We start from the raw sequence: 15,555 nt of genomic DNA on the forward strand, positions 1-15,555 counted from the left end.
ATAATATAATAAATAATAAAATAATACAATATATTTATATATTAAGTATTATATATATATATTATATATATAATAATTTATTTTATTTATTATTAAAAATGTATAAACATATTTTTTTTAATAATATAATAAAATTACAAAATGAAATATATAAGTTAAAATTAAATATAATAGGTATTAATTATAAATTTTATTATTTAGAGAAATATAATTTAATAATTTTTAAATTAAAATATAATCATAAAATAATTATTAAAATACCAAAAATAATTTATTGTAAAATTTGTATTAATAAAAATATATTATATATGTATAGTATTAATTTATTTATATTGTATTCAATTGGTAATTTAATTAATTCATTTCAATATATTAATAAATATAAAGAATTAGGAATAAAAATATTATGATTATTGTAAATAATATAAATAGGTTATATAATTATTATTTATTATATTATATATTAATATTATTAAAGAGTATTTTTATTATATTAAATTTTAGAATTAAATTTAGTTCTATTTATTTAGTAAAAAATTATTTAATTTTAATAGTATATTTAAAATTATATTATATTATAGATAAATTTAATAGTTTTATTTATAAAAATAATTATAATTTTAATTATATATTTTTTTATATTTATAAATATAATAAAATAAATTTTAAAAATAAAGATAATATATTTAATAAAATTAATATTATAGAAAAAATTATTGAAATTAAAAAAATTTCTTATACTATAAAAAAAGGAAGAATTAAAAGATATAAAATTATAATATTATTAGGTAATAAACAAGGTTGGGTAGGTATAGGAATAGGAAAAAATAGTAATATAAATAAAGCTATTATATCTTCAAAAATTAATGCATTAAATAATATTTATTATTTTAAATATTCAATATTAAATGTATATAAATTAAAATATATTTATATTAATAGTTCTAAATTTTTTGTAAAATTACAATTTAAAATTTATAGTTATGTTAATATTAGATTTTTATTATTAAAATATTTATTAGAATGTTTAGGATATTTAAATTGTAGAATTATTATATATTATAATGTTATATATAATAAATATAATTTATTAAATAAAATATTATTAATATTATTTAATATGTTTTAAAAAATGATATTATATTTAAATAAAAATTTATATATTGTACATATATTTAAATATATATATGGATTAAATTTATATAAATTTAATTTATTATTATGTTTAAATAATATAAGTATATTTAATATTAAAAATAATATTTTGAAAGTTAAAATAAGTGTATATAGATTAAATATATATATACATAAAAATTTAAGAATAAGAATAAATAATATAATTATTAATAAAATTAAAAAATTTAATATAAAATGAAAAAGCGTTCTTCTATAAAAAAAATATGTAATAAATGTAAATTAATTAAACGTTTTAAAAAATTACATATTATTTGTATAAATAAAAAACATAAACAAACACAATGATAATTTTATATAATAATTATATAATATTTTTATATTTTAAGTTAACTTTAAAAAATACATTAATAACTGTATCTAAATATAAAAAATATAATAATAATTTAATATATATAAAAAATTTAAAATATTTTTCATGTGGATGTTTAAAATCTTTTAAAAATAGATTAAAAAGTACTATAATAGCAAATAATATTATTACTATTAATATAATAAAATATTTAATAAATAAAAATTTATTAAATATTAATGTTATTTTTAATGGTATAAATTCTTATAGAATACATATATTAAAATTATTATTAAACATAAAATATAAGAATAAAAAATTAAATATAAATAAATTATTTGATGTAACTTCTATACCATATAATGGATGTAAAATTTCAAAAAAAAAATGTTAATAATAAATAAATTATTATATAAAAAAAAAATAAAAAAAAATAAAAGAGATAAAAAAAATAATTTTTTATTAAATAAATGTCCTCAAAAAAAAGGTATTGTATTAAAAATATTAATTAAAACTCCTAAAAAACCTAATTCAGCTTTGAGAAAAGTTGCAAAAATAAAATTATCAAATAATAAAGAATTGTTAGCATATATTCCTGGAGAAGGTAAATCTGTTCAAGAACATAATTTTGTATTAATAAAAGGAGGTAGAGTAAAAGATTTACCAGGTATAAAATATAAAATAATTAGAGGATCTTTAGATTCTATAGGAGTTTTAAATAGAAAAACTTCTAGATCTAAATATGGAGTAAAAAGAAATAAATAATAAAAAAATAATTAATTATATATGACAATAATGATATTTAAATATTTTATAAAAATATTTTTAAAAAAAGGTAAACTTAATAAAAGTATAAAATTATTAATATATATATTATATTTATTAAAAAAAATAACTAATAAATTAAGTATATTTATTTTTAATAAAGCTATAAAAAATTTATTATTACCTTTTTCATTTTATAAAATAAAAATTAATACTAATAAGTATAATGTACCTATAGTTATAACATATGAACAATCTATATTTAATGTATATAAATTATTTAATAAAATAATAAAAGATAAAGATTTATTATTATATAAAATTATTTGTAAATATTTAATTTTAAGTTATAATAAAGAAGGTGATTTATATAAAGTTAAATTAAATTTAATAAAACAATTTATATCTAATAGAGCATATATATATTTATTAGATAAAAAAAATAATAAAAATTAATATTAACATTAGGATTATATTATTATTTATAGTAAAGTAAATAAATATTATATATTATAATTTTTATATTTATGAATAATAAATTATTTATAAGAAATAAACAACATATAAATTTAGGTACTATAGGTCATGTTGATCATGGTAAAACAACTTTAACAACAGCAATATCTTATTTATTAAATTTACAAGGATTATCTAAAAAATATAATTATTCTGATATTGATTCAGCTCCTGAAGAAAAAATAAGAGGTATAACTATTAATACAACACATATAGAATATGAAACAATAACAAAACATTGTGCACATATTGATTGTCCTGGTCATTCAGATTATATTAAAAATATGATTATAGGAGCTACACAAATGGATATAGCAATTTTAGTAATATCTATAATAGATGGTATAATGCCACAAACATATGAACATTTATTATTAATTAAACAGATAGGTATTAAAAATATAATAATTTTTTTAAATAAAGAAGATTTGTGTAATGATATTGAATTAATTGATTTTATTAAATTAGAAATACATGAATTATTAGTTAAATATAATTTTAATTTAGATAATATTCATATATTAACTGGATCTGCATTAAATGTAATTAATATAATACAAAAAAATAAAAATTATGAATTAATAAAATCTAATATTTGGATACAAAAATTAAATGATTTAATTAATATAATTGATAATATTAAAATAAATAGAGATAAATTAAATGAGAATTTTTTAATGTCTATAGAAGATGTATTTTCAATTACTGGAAGAGGTACTGTAGTAACTGGTAAAATAGATCAAGGACATATAAATTTAAATGAGGAAGTAGAAATTTTAAAATTTGAAAAATCATCTATTTTTACAACAGTTATTGGATTAGAAATGTTTAAAAAACAATTAATTCAAGCTCAATCAGGAGATAATGTAGGTATTTTATTAAGAAATATTCAAAAAAATGAAATAAAAAGAGGTATGATTTTATCTACTCCAAATACATTAAAAGTATATAAATCTTTTATAGCTGAAACATATATATTAACTAAAGAAGAAGGGGGTCGTCATAAACCTTTTAATATAGGTTATAAACCTCAATTTTTTATTCATATAGTAGATGTAACTGGAGAGATAAAAAATATATATTTAAATAATAATATTCAAAAAATAGGAATGCCTGGAGATAAATTAACTTTACATATAGAATTAAAACATTATATTGTATTAATTTTAAATCAGAAATTTTCTATAAGAGAAGGAGGAAAAACTATAGGAGCAGGTATTATAATAGATATTATAGATTAATAAAATATGTTAAAAAAAAAAAATAATAATAATATATTAAATAAAATTTTTATAAAAAAAATATTTAAATTTATTAAATATTTTAATATATTTTATTATAATATATATATATGGATATATATAATTATTTTAATATATATATTTATTAATAAAAATAAATATTATAAAATAATTATATATAATAAATATAAATATTTAATAAATTTTTTATTTATAATATTATTATTAAATAAATGTCAAAAATCAGATTTGAACTGATAACATATGGATCTTCAATCCATTGCTCTACCATTGAGCTATAATGACTTAATATATAATATAATAATAGAATATAACCAAAAGGTTAAGGTAATGAATTTTGATTTCATTAATATAGGTTCGAATCCTATTATTCTAAAATAAAGTAATGAATATAATTTAAAGATAAAATACAATTTTACCAAAATTGTTATAAGAGTTTAATTCTCTTTATTCATATATATTTAAATTATGTCTTTAATTTAAAGTAAAAATATAAATTTCCAAAATTTATAATAAAGGTTCAAATCCTTTAAGACATGTATATAATAATATTATTAAATATATAAATAATATAATGATTATTTTATATAAATGTAAATTTTTAGTAAAAAATATTGATAATAATAAAATTAATTTAAATTCTATTTTAAATTCTAGATTTAAAATATATAATATTAATATAAATTTATTAAATAAAAAAATAACAGAATATATTAATAAATATAAATTTAATATTTTTATTATTTATATTTATACTGATAAAAATTTTAAAATAATATATAATTATACAATATTTAATTTATATAAACAATATTATAATAAATTAAATAAAATATATTTAATATATAAAATATTATTATATAAAAAATTTCAATTATTATTTTATAATATAAATCAATTGTTAAATATTATAATTAATAATATTAAAATAATAAATTATAAAAAAAAATAAAACACCATGATTCTAAATAATTTATATAGTACTAAAGAATTAATAATAATATTTATTAAAGCAGAATATTTAGCATTAAAATATGATAATTATTTTATAATGCCTATTCATTTATTATTAAGTTTATTATTAACAGATAATTTATGTGCAAAATTTTTTAAAATAAATAAAAAATTAATAACTGATAAATTAATTTTATTTTTATTAAATAAATATAAATATAATAAAAATGTAATTAATACAATATTTTCATATAAAATTATTAATATATTAAAAAAATTAAATAATTTTAATTTTAAAATAAATTCTTTTAATTTATTATTATTATTATTAAATGAAAATGATAAAGATATAAAATATATATTTAAATATTTAAATTTAAATTTTTCTTATTTAAATTTTTATATATCTACAACTATATTTCCTAGTAATATAAGAAAAAAATTAGAAGAATTTTCAACAAATATATATAATATAAATTTTATATATAATTATAATAATAATTTTAATCAATATCAATATTCAAAATTATTACAAATTTTAAATTTAAAAATAAAAAAACATATTATAATAGAAGGAGTAGAAGAAAATATATTTTCATTATTACAAATATTAATAAAAAATATAAAAAATAAAATAGTACCTATATATTTACATAATACAGAAATATGGATATTAAATGAATTATTAAATTATGATATACATACAATAATATTAAAAATATTAAATATATCAAAATATTTTATAAATAATTATAAATTAATTTTAATTATTAAAAATATTGAAATATTTAATATAACAAATAATGATAATAATATAGATAATTTAAATAAATTATATTATTTATATTTATTATTATCTAAAATATATAATTATAATATTCATATATTTATAATTACAACTAAAGATAAATATAAATTATATTTTCAATCTAATAATTTATTAAAAGATTATTTTTTTTATAAAATTCAAATAAAAAATTTATCTTTTTTACAAATATTTTTAATTTTAAAATATAATATATATAAATACATAAATTATTATAAAATACATATAAATAATTATATTATATATGAATTAATTAATTTAAGTAAAAAATATATTAAAAATATAAATTCTCCTATAATACCATTTATTTTATTAGAAAATTTATGTTCTAAAAAATATTTATTAAAAAATAAAGTACAATATTCTAATTTTAATTATTTATCAACTAATAACATATCTTTACAAAATAAAAAAAATTTTATTTTAACATATGAAGATATAAGAAATACAATTTCAGAATATTTAAATACTTCTAAAACTATATTATTTAAAAATAATAAAATTACAAAATATAATATAAAACAATTAGAATATTATTTATATAAAAATATACATGGTCAAAATCATATATTTAATAAAATTTTACCTTTAATTAAACAAAATATAATAGGATTAAAAACTAAAAATAAACCTATAGGTAGTTGGATTTTATGTGGTCCTAGTGGTACTGGTAAAACTGAATTTGCTAAAATATTAGCAAAATATTTATTTGGTTCTGAAAAAGAATTAATTAGATTTGATATGAGTGAATATATGGAAAAACATTCAATATCTAGATTAATTGGTTCACCTCCTGGTTATATAGGATATTCAGAAGGAGGTCAATTAACAGAACAAGTTTATAATAATCCTAATTCTATAATATTATTTGATGAAATAGAAAAAGCTCATCCTGATATATATAATATAATGTTACAAATATTAGATGAAGGTAGATTAACTGATACAACAGGTAAATTAATAGATTTTACTAATACAATTATTTTATTAACAAGTAATTTAGGTTGTCCTAAAAATTATGATATATATTTAAAAAATAAATATTATTTATCTAATATAGATTTAAAAGATATACAAAAAAATATTAAATTAAGTATTAATAATTATTTTAAACCTGAATTATTAAATAGATTAACAAATATATTAATATTTAATCCTTTAAATATTAATTCTTTATTATTAATATTTAATAAATTTATAAATGAATTAAAAATTAAATTATATTTAAATAAATTAAATATTACAATTTATATTAAAAATGAATTAAAATACTTTTTAATTAAATTAACTTATAATCCTTTATATGGAGCTCGTCCATTAAAAAGAATATTAGAATTAATTTTAAATAAATCAATAAGTGATTTATTATTAACTTATGATAAAAATTATTTTATAAAAAATAAATATATTTTATATTATTTTTTAAATAAATATTATAATTTAAATTTTAATATATTTTCATTATAAATAACAAATATAGTTTAAATAGGTAAAATATTAATTTTCCATATTAAAGATATGGATTCAAATTCCATTATTTGTATAATATATATAGTATTATTTATTAAAATTATAATGAAAAAAATAATTTTTTTATATTCAAAATCAAATAAAACTTTATATAAAACATATAAAATTTATTTATATATAATAAAAAATAATAAATTTAAAATTTTAAAATTAGGTATTTATAATTCTAAATTAAATATAATTTCTTGTATATATTATAAATTATTAAAATATTTAAAATATAATTATATATTAACTAAAAATTTATTAAAACTTTTATTATATAATATAAAATAAAAAATTAAGGGAAATGACAGAGTGGTTTATTGTATTTGATTTGAGATCAAAAAAATATAATATATTTCATGGGTTCGAATCCCATTTTCTCTTTATATAATATATAATTATAAAAAAAATGATATTTAATTTATATTATAAATTAAAAAAAAATATTTTATTAAAAAAATTTAAAAATATAAAAATAAATAATATTAAAAAATTTATTTATATAAATAAATTTAATTTATTATTAAAAAGTAAAAATTCAAATAAATATTTATATAATATTATATTTTATAAATATAATAATATAAAATTATTATATATAATATCTAATAAATATAATTTATTATTAATTAAACAACTAAATTTTTGGTATAATATTTTATATATTTCTTTTATATATAATAATATATATATAATTAAACATATATTTACATATTTTTAATTTTACTATGAATAATAGATGTATAAATTATTTTATATATTAATTTAATAGATTTATAATTATTATAATTACCTAAAATTTTTATATTTATATAATTTGAATCTAAACTTAAATTTATAAAACTTATTAAAACTAATTTTAATTTAGAAATTTCTTTTAAAATTAAATTATTATATTTTACTAAAAAAATATATTTTGGTAAAATTAACATACTTTTTATACCATGTAAATTTAAATATAATTTATTATAAATATATTTTAATTTATATAAACATTTTTTTGATAATATATTAATATAATATTTATTTTTAAATAATTTATTTAACCATATATAAATTATAATTTTTTTTTTAAAAAAAATCCAATTTGTTAATAATCCAGGAATCCATTTAATTATATAAAAATTATTAGTTAAATAACACATTTTAATAATAAAATTAATAAATAAATTATTATTATTAATAAATAAAATTTTATTATTTGTTAAAGATATATTATAAATATATAAATATAATTTATATAAATATAAAATTATTAAAATAAAATTTAAAATACAATAATTATGTTTAATTTTATATATAAATTTATAATTATTTAAATGAATCGTTTCGTAAATATTATTAATATAAATTTTTGATCTTAATAAAGTGTAAAATGTAATAAACATTATTTTTTTTAATTAAATTTTTAAATATCTATACCACCCATTACCTACTGGTAATAAATCCGTCATTATTATTTTTGATTTTATATCAATTAACCAATCTATTTTATTATTTAAAATATTTAAACTTATAATTTTAAATGTATTTTGAAAACTTATATTTGTTAAAAATCCAGAATTTGCTAAAATTGATTTTGTAATTCCTAAAATAATAGGTTCATATTTATATATTTGATATTTATTTAAAATTAATGAATAATTAAGTATATTTATTAAATATAAAGGTATAATATTATTATATTTAAATACTTTAAAATTATTAGAAATTATTTTTATACATGATAACATTTTTTTTATAATTAATTCAAAATATATTGAAGGCAAATAAATATTTTGATAACTATATTGTTTTAAAATTGATTCTATTAAAATATTATATATATAAATATAAGAACTTTTAATTGATTGATAAATATTTATATTAAATAATAAATATCTAAAATAAAATCTCAAATTATTATTAATTAAATAAAAATCTGTATTTAATGAATATCCACTATATAAAATAGAACTTATATCTTCAAAAATATATGAATAAAAATTTAATTTATATTTAAAATAATTAATTTTATATATATTAAAAACATTATATATATATATAATATTATTTAAATAATTATAATATTTAATATAAAAAATTACATATATATTATTTGAAATAAAAGAAATATTATTTTTAATATTTTTATTTTCAAATATAATATTAATAGATTGTAATCCTATTGTTATATCATTTAAATATAAATTAGATAAATTTTTATTATAATACATATAAAATATTTTATTATATAAATTATTATTTAATAATTTAATTATATTTTTTTTATATATATTTAAAATATTATTTTGATTATTATAAATAATATTATAAGTATATAAAATATTATTATTTATAAAATTATTATTTATAAAAAATAAATTCTTTAAAAAATATAAAACAACTTTAATATTATATTTATATAAATATTTAATATAATTATTATATATAATAAATAAATTATATTTAGAATTTAATAATAAATATTTATTCCAATTATAAGTTAATATTTCATATAAATATAAAAATAATTTTATTTTATAATATAATATATTATTATATTTATAAAAATATTTGTATTTTGTATATTATTAAAATCTATTAAAAAAGTCATATTTTATTTTTTTTTAAAAAAATTAGAATTTAATATAATATTATCATTTTTTATATTTAAATATGAATAAAAATTAATAAAACTTTTTATAAAATATATAATATTTAATTTTTTATTAATATTAAAATTATAAATTATACCCTTTTTATTTATATTATATAATTTAATATAATTATAATAAAAATAATAAGTATATAAATTATATATAATCCATTTATTATATAAATTTTTTATTAATAATTGTATCATATTTAAACTATAATATTTTACTTTATTATTAAAATATTTTATAAATATACTATTAAAAGTATATTTAAAATTTCTAGAAATAGAATTATATATAAAATTATATTTAATAAATCTATTAATTATTATATAATTATAATGTACATATTTACATTTAAATAATAATTTATTTATTAAAAATATTAAATTAAATTTATTATTTATATATTTTTTAAAATTAAAAATCAATTTAAATACTTTATTAATTTTAAATTTATAAAAATTCAATTTATAAATATTATTTTGTTTTAAAATATTATAATTATATTTATCTTTTAAAATAGAATTTACATGAAAAGTTCTTAATACCATTTGTGTACTAGGTTCTCCTATTGCTTCACTAGATATAACTCCTATATGTTGCCCTAAATTATGTTTATATAATTGTTTATAACCTAAACAATTATTACATATATTATTAAATATACTACATAAATATATTGATTTTATATTTAAATATATATAAATATTAGATAATAAATTTAATAAATTATTTAATATATATTTAGTAATATAAATATTTTTTAAATCAAAATATATACCCTTATATTTATTTATGATATTATTTTGTAATATTTTAAATTGTAAAATATTAAATGGTAATATAATATTACCATATATATCCATATTACATCTATATTTAAAAATAAAAGGAGATTTACAATTTATCTCTTTAATTATAAAATTATTTGTTATATTAATTAAACGCTTTGTTAAATATCCTGAATCTGCTGTTTTTAAAGCTGTATCTATTATACCTTTTTTTGAACCATAACAAGATAAAATATATTCATATATTGATAATTCATTAATATAATTATTTATAATAGGTTTTTCATAAATAACCCCTTTTATATTAGAAATATACCCTTTATACCCAATTAATTGTTGTAATTGTGAATATTTAATTTTTATTTTATTATTAAAAAATAAAAATAAATTAGAAGATATAGGATTAATTTTTAAATATATAATATTATTTAATATTAATTGAATTTTATTTATAATTTTTAAATAATAATAATTATTTAAAAAAATATTTATATAATTATATTTTATTTCATAATATTTATTATAATATATATTATTATTAAGTTTATTTTTATATAAAACTAATAAATATATTAAATTTGAAAAATCATTTAAATTTAAAGAATAATTATATATAAAACTATATTCACATCCTAAATATAATAATTCATGTAAAATTTTAGAACTTATATTATATTTAAATATATTTAATAATTTTTTTTCTAAAATTTTTAAATTATATTTATTAAAAAAATAAAAATACATATTTAAAATTTAATATATATACATATATAAATTTATAATTACTCTATTAACTGAAGTTAATATATAAAAAACTTCATTATTATTTATATATTTTATCCAAACTAAATTAAATATAAATAATATATTATTATTATAATATTCATATATTTTTTCAATAGAATTAAAATAAAAAATATTTAATACTTTACTATAATTTAAAATTAATAATGTATTAATTCCTAATTTATAATATTGTAAATTTTTAAATAAATTTAAATTATTTGAAGGTGATATAATATTCTTATCAAAATTTAGATTTATATTAGATTCAAATTTTGAAGTTTTAATTAAAGGTAAAAATATTGACATTTGATCTCCGTCAAAATCTGCATTAAAACTTGAACATCCTAAAGGATAAAATTTTAATGAATATCCTTCTGTTAATAAAGGTATAAAAGATTGTAAATTCATTCTATGTAATGTAGGAGCTCTATTAACTATTACAAATTGATTTTGTAATAATTTATTTAAAAATTTTTGAATACTAAATAAATTTTTATTAATTAATAAACTTTTAAATATAACATTAAATTTAAAATTATATTTTAAAATATTTATTAAAAAAGGTTTAAATAAATTTATACTTATATAATAAGGTAATCCTATATTATTATATATAATATTAGGATTTACAGTTATAACAGATCTTCCTGAAAAATCTACTCTTTTTCCTGATAAATTATATTTTATTATACTATATTTACCTTTAAAAATTTTACTAAAATTAAAAAAAGTAGTATTATTTTTTAAAATTAATTTATTTATTAATAAATAATCAATTAATTGTTGTAATAAACGCTTTTCTATTATTTCAAATATAAAAAAAATATTATTACGTAAATATAACCAATATTTTAATTTATTATTTTTTAAAATTATTAATCTATAATTTTCATTAATTGTAGACATAATATACATACTATTATCAATATATAAATAAGGTCTTAATCCAGCTGGTAATATTGGTAATAAATCTAAAAAAATCCAATTAGGTTTTATATTATTAATTATAAATAAATTTAATATATTAATTTTTTTATAAATATATTTTTTATAATATATATTTTTATTTAATAATATTTCTTTATTATTTAATAATTCTGTTAATAAATTTAAATTTTTTAATTTTTTATATAAAATATTATGTGAAAATAAATATTGAATTATATTATATTTTTTTTTATTTATATTAAATTTTAAATATAATTTATTATAATAAAAATATTGTTTATATTTTATATTATTAAAAAAATATTTATAATAAATTAAAAATTTTAAATAAATAATATTTTTATTTAATAATAAAGAAGCTACCTTTAATGGACCAGTTAAATACCATAAATGTAAAATAGGTATATTTAAAAATATAAAACCTATTTTATATTTTCTATAAATATTAATTTTTAATTTATTTTTACAAAATATACAATATAATCCTAAAGAAAAATTATTTATATTATACATTTTTTTATTACAATCACAATTCCATATATACATATAATCAAATATTTTTTCACAAAATAATCCATTTAAAATAGGTAATCCTGTATTAAAATTTATAGTATTAGGTATTAAAACTTCTCCTATTATAATTTTATTTTTATAAAATAAAGAAGACCATTTTATTATTTGTTTAGGATTTAAAATATTTAATTTTAATCCTATAAAATTTATATTATTATAAAGTATCATATATTAATAAATTATATTTATAGGTAAATTATTTATAAAATTATTATTATTAAATATACAAAATGTTTCTATATTAATAGATAAACTTTGTAATTCTTTTAAAATTAATTTAAAAGTTTCTGAAATAAATGTAGTTTTCATCTTATTATTATTAAATAAATAATTTTTTAATAATTTTCTACTTTTAATATCATCAGATTTATATGTAAAAAATTCTTTAAATAAAAAAGAAGCTCCAAAAGCTTCTAATGCCCATACTTCCATTTCTCCAAATCTTTGACCTCCTTGTTTAGTATTCCCTTTAATAGGTTGTTGTGTTAATTCTGAATATAATCCTATAAATCTATATCTTAATTTATCCTGAATCATATGAATTAATTTATAATAATAAATACTATTTAAACAAAAACTATTATTAATTAAATGACCTGTAAATGGATTTTTTAAAAAATATTTATTATAATTATAAGACATTTTATTTATATTATAATTATTATTATAATTATATTTATAATAATTAAAAATATTTATATAATTATTATAATAATTTTTATTTAAATTATTAGAAATTATATATCTATTATTAGTATATAAACTATTTAATCCATATATACCTTCTAAAATCTGACCAATATTTATTCTAGAAGGAATACTTATAGAACTTATAAATATATCTGGCTGTATTTTATTATTTAAATAAGGCATATCATTAATTTCATTTATATATGAAATAACTCCTTTATGACCATGTCTATTACAAATTTTATCTCCTAATTTTAAATATTTTTGTACCCCTATATATATTCTAACTTTTAAATAAATATTATTTTCTTTTTTTTTATTATATAAATTATTAAATAAAAATTCAATTTTAACTACTCTACCTATATCATATATTGTAGAAATTATAGGTTTATTTTTAAAAACTCTTAATTTATTACCAAATAAATAATTAATAATATTAATTAAATTTTTATTATCAAATATAAAAGGCATTAATATTAATTTTGAAATTAATATATTATTAGCTAATACAAAAGAACCTTCTTTAATTATACCATATTTATCTAAATTTTTTTTATTCTTATAATGTATTTTAGATAAATTTATACTACATATTTCAGGTATATTATTTAATATATTAAAAGAAACTTCATAAATATTTAAATGTAATGATGTATATAAATTATTATATAATAATTTTTTATTAATAATAACGGCATCCTCATATTCATAACCTAAATAAGAACCATATCCTACTAATAAATTATTTCCTAAACTATATTCACAATATAATAAATTTGAATTTATAGCTAATATTTTACCTATATTAACCTTTTCACCTACCCAAACTATAGGTTTATATATTAATAATATATTTTGATTGAATTTTTTATAATTATTTAAATAATAAATTATTTGTCTATTAAAAATATCTCTTATTATTATTTTTATATAAGAAACATAAATAACAATACCTTCTTGATAAGAAATAATTAAATAATTTAAATATTTATTTAAAATAAAATTATAATTTGTAATAATATTATTTAAAGTAGGATATAAAATAGGAATAATTTGAACATGCATTTTTATACTCATTAAATTTCTTATTGAATCATTATAATGTATAAAAGGAATTAAATTTTCAATAAAAGATAGTAAATAATTAAAAGGTATATATATTGTATTTTTTAAAATATTATTTATTTTAAATGTATTTCTATTTATAGTTAAAATATTTGTTTTATTAAAATTTATATTTTTTTTTAAATAAATTTTATTAAAATAAATATTATAAAAATTTTTATTAAAAATATTTAATATTAATTTAAAATTGTATTTATAATAAAATAAATATTTATAATATATAATTAATTTATATTTTAAATTTAAATGAACATTAATAGTTAAATAATTAACTAATCCACAAGTTAATCCTTCATTAGTATTAATTAAACTAATATATCCTAATATATTTCTAGGTAATTCTCTTAAATCATTATTTAAAATAAATTTAGAATTTAATCCCGTTGTAATCATATTAATTTTAAATTTTTGATTTATCTCAGATAAATTATTTGTCTGATCAGAATACTGAATTAAAGGATTTATATTTATATTTTCTAATATAATATTTATATATTTTTTATAATTTAATAATAATTCAATATTAAAATTTTTAATATTTAATATTTTATATTTAAAATCTTTTATATGTTCTCTACTTTTATTTAATAAATGATCTATTATAGAATAAAATTTTTTATTATATATATTATTTATATAATAATTATAATAATATAAAAAATTATTTTTTATA

At 11.3% G+C, this 15,555-nt stretch overlaps 18 protein-coding genes, 2 non-coding genes and 3 pseudogenes across 23 annotated transcripts; 17 read left to right on the forward strand and 6 right to left on the reverse strand. All coding sequences in view use genetic code 11, as the record gives it.

Annotated features, from left to right (window-relative positions):
- Window positions 1-98: 98 nt before the first annotated feature.
- Window positions 99-410, forward strand: AK88_07027 (ribosomal protein L6; the record flags this gene model as incomplete). Its single annotated transcript has 1 exon — window positions 99-410. One exon carries the CDS (start codon window positions 99-101, stop codon window positions 408-410), a length of 312 nt encoding a protein of 103 aa, XP_031850595.1.
- AK88_07028 (ribosomal protein S5) lies at window positions 407-1,129 on the forward strand (the record flags this gene model as incomplete). The annotated part of the gene is made up of 1 exon: window positions 407-1,129. One exon carries the CDS (start codon window positions 407-409, stop codon window positions 1,127-1,129), a length of 723 nt encoding a protein of 240 aa, XP_031850596.1.
- A 3-nt stretch (window positions 1,130-1,132) lies between these two features.
- Window positions 1,133-1,375, forward strand: AK88_07029 (uncharacterized protein; the record flags this gene model as incomplete). The annotated part of the gene is made up of 1 exon: window positions 1,133-1,375. The coding sequence occupies one exon, from the start codon at window positions 1,133-1,135 to the stop codon at window positions 1,373-1,375; it is 243 nt and encodes an 80-aa protein (XP_031850597.1).
- Window positions 1,372-1,482, forward strand: AK88_07030 (ribosomal protein L36; the record flags this gene model as incomplete). The annotated part of the gene is made up of 1 exon: window positions 1,372-1,482. The coding sequence occupies one exon, from the start codon at window positions 1,372-1,374 to the stop codon at window positions 1,480-1,482; it is 111 nt and encodes a 36-aa protein (XP_031850598.1).
- Window positions 1,479-1,880, forward strand: AK88_07031 (ribosomal protein S11; the record flags this gene model as incomplete). The annotated part of the gene is made up of 1 exon: window positions 1,479-1,880. One exon carries the CDS (start codon window positions 1,479-1,481, stop codon window positions 1,878-1,880), a length of 402 nt encoding a protein of 133 aa, XP_031850599.1.
- Window positions 1,874-2,251, forward strand: AK88_07032 (ribosomal protein S12; the record flags this gene model as incomplete). The annotated part of the gene is made up of 1 exon: window positions 1,874-2,251. One exon carries the CDS (start codon window positions 1,874-1,876, stop codon window positions 2,249-2,251), a length of 378 nt encoding a protein of 125 aa, XP_031850600.1.
- Window positions 2,252-2,272: 21 nt separating this feature from the next.
- On the forward strand, window positions 2,273-2,707 carry AK88_07033 (ribosomal protein S7; the record flags this gene model as incomplete). Its single annotated transcript has 1 exon — window positions 2,273-2,707. One exon carries the CDS (start codon window positions 2,273-2,275, stop codon window positions 2,705-2,707), a length of 435 nt encoding a protein of 144 aa, XP_031850601.1.
- A 71-nt stretch (window positions 2,708-2,778) lies between these two features.
- On the forward strand, window positions 2,779-4,008 carry AK88_07034 (elongation factor Tu; the record flags this gene model as incomplete). The annotated part of the gene is made up of 1 exon: window positions 2,779-4,008. One exon carries the CDS (start codon window positions 2,779-2,781, stop codon window positions 4,006-4,008), a length of 1,230 nt encoding a protein of 409 aa, XP_031850602.1.
- A 6-nt stretch (window positions 4,009-4,014) lies between these two features.
- On the forward strand, window positions 4,015-4,266 carry AK88_07035 (uncharacterized protein; the record flags this gene model as incomplete). Its single annotated transcript has 1 exon — window positions 4,015-4,266. One exon carries the CDS (start codon window positions 4,015-4,017, stop codon window positions 4,264-4,266), a length of 252 nt encoding a protein of 83 aa, XP_031850603.1.
- On the reverse strand, window positions 4,243-4,314 carry AK88_07036. The gene has a single exon. It is a non-coding gene; the product is annotated as a tRNA-Phe (tRNA).
- A 19-nt stretch (window positions 4,315-4,333) lies between these two features.
- Window positions 4,334-4,405, forward strand: AK88_07037 (annotated as a pseudogene). The gene has a single exon. The product of its transcript is annotated as a tRNA-OTHER (tRNA).
- A 92-nt stretch (window positions 4,406-4,497) lies between these two features.
- On the forward strand, window positions 4,498-4,568 carry AK88_07038 (annotated as a pseudogene). The gene has a single exon. The product of its transcript is annotated as a tRNA-OTHER (tRNA).
- Window positions 4,569-4,603: 35 nt separating this feature from the next.
- On the forward strand, window positions 4,604-4,981 carry AK88_07039 (uncharacterized protein; the record flags this gene model as incomplete). The annotated part of the gene is made up of 1 exon: window positions 4,604-4,981. One exon carries the CDS (start codon window positions 4,604-4,606, stop codon window positions 4,979-4,981), a length of 378 nt encoding a protein of 125 aa, XP_031850604.1.
- Window positions 4,982-4,987: 6 nt separating this feature from the next.
- On the forward strand, window positions 4,988-7,276 carry AK88_07040 (caseinolytic protease C; the record flags this gene model as incomplete). Its single annotated transcript has 1 exon — window positions 4,988-7,276. The coding sequence occupies one exon, from the start codon at window positions 4,988-4,990 to the stop codon at window positions 7,274-7,276; it is 2,289 nt and encodes a 762-aa protein (XP_031850605.1).
- Window positions 7,277-7,279: 3 nt separating this feature from the next.
- On the forward strand, window positions 7,280-7,352 carry AK88_07041 (annotated as a pseudogene). Its single transcript has one exon. The product of its transcript is annotated as a tRNA-OTHER (tRNA).
- Window positions 7,353-7,384: 32 nt separating this feature from the next.
- Window positions 7,385-7,615, forward strand: AK88_07042 (uncharacterized protein; the record flags this gene model as incomplete). Its single annotated transcript has 1 exon — window positions 7,385-7,615. One exon carries the CDS (start codon window positions 7,385-7,387, stop codon window positions 7,613-7,615), a length of 231 nt encoding a protein of 76 aa, XP_031850606.1.
- Window positions 7,616-7,622: 7 nt separating this feature from the next.
- On the forward strand, window positions 7,623-7,708 carry AK88_07043. The gene has a single exon. It is a non-coding gene; the product is annotated as a tRNA-Ser (tRNA).
- Window positions 7,709-7,733: 25 nt separating this feature from the next.
- AK88_07044 (uncharacterized protein) lies at window positions 7,734-8,045 on the forward strand (the record flags this gene model as incomplete). Its single annotated transcript has 1 exon — window positions 7,734-8,045. One exon carries the CDS (start codon window positions 7,734-7,736, stop codon window positions 8,043-8,045), a length of 312 nt encoding a protein of 103 aa, XP_031850607.1.
- On the reverse strand, window positions 8,032-8,712 carry AK88_07045 (ribosomal protein S2; the record flags this gene model as incomplete). The annotated part of the gene is made up of 1 exon: window positions 8,032-8,712. One exon carries the CDS (start codon window positions 8,710-8,712, stop codon window positions 8,032-8,034), a length of 681 nt encoding a protein of 226 aa, XP_031850608.1.
- A 12-nt stretch (window positions 8,713-8,724) lies between these two features.
- Window positions 8,725-9,858, reverse strand: AK88_07046 (DNA-directed RNA polymerase subunit C2; the record flags this gene model as incomplete). The annotated part of the gene is made up of 1 exon: window positions 8,725-9,858. A coding segment is annotated over one exon (1,134 nt), but the record flags the coding sequence as incomplete, so codon positions are not given.
- Window positions 9,859-9,923: 65 nt separating this feature from the next.
- On the reverse strand, window positions 9,924-11,501 carry AK88_07047 (DNA-directed RNA polymerase subunit C2; the record flags this gene model as incomplete). The annotated part of the gene is made up of 1 exon: window positions 9,924-11,501. The coding sequence occupies one exon, from the start codon at window positions 11,499-11,501 to the stop codon at window positions 9,924-9,926; it is 1,578 nt and encodes a 525-aa protein (XP_031850610.1).
- Window positions 11,502-11,510: 9 nt separating this feature from the next.
- AK88_07048 (DNA-directed RNA polymerase subunit C1) lies at window positions 11,511-13,232 on the reverse strand (the record flags this gene model as incomplete). The annotated part of the gene is made up of 1 exon: window positions 11,511-13,232. One exon carries the CDS (start codon window positions 13,230-13,232, stop codon window positions 11,511-11,513), a length of 1,722 nt encoding a protein of 573 aa, XP_031850611.1.
- Window positions 13,233-13,235: 3 nt separating this feature from the next.
- AK88_07049 (DNA-directed RNA polymerase subunit B) lies at window positions 13,236-15,554 on the reverse strand (the record flags this gene model as incomplete). Its single annotated transcript has 1 exon — window positions 13,236-15,554. A coding segment is annotated over one exon (2,319 nt), but the record flags the coding sequence as incomplete, so codon positions are not given.
- Between the last annotated feature and the right edge of the window lies 1 nt (window position 15,555).

This window comes from Plasmodium fragile, assembly GCF_000956335.1.
Source record: "Plasmodium fragile strain nilgiri unlocalized apicoplast scaffold supercont1.248, whole genome shotgun sequence".
Taxonomy (NCBI): domain Eukaryota; phylum Apicomplexa; class Aconoidasida; order Haemosporida; family Plasmodiidae; genus Plasmodium; species Plasmodium fragile.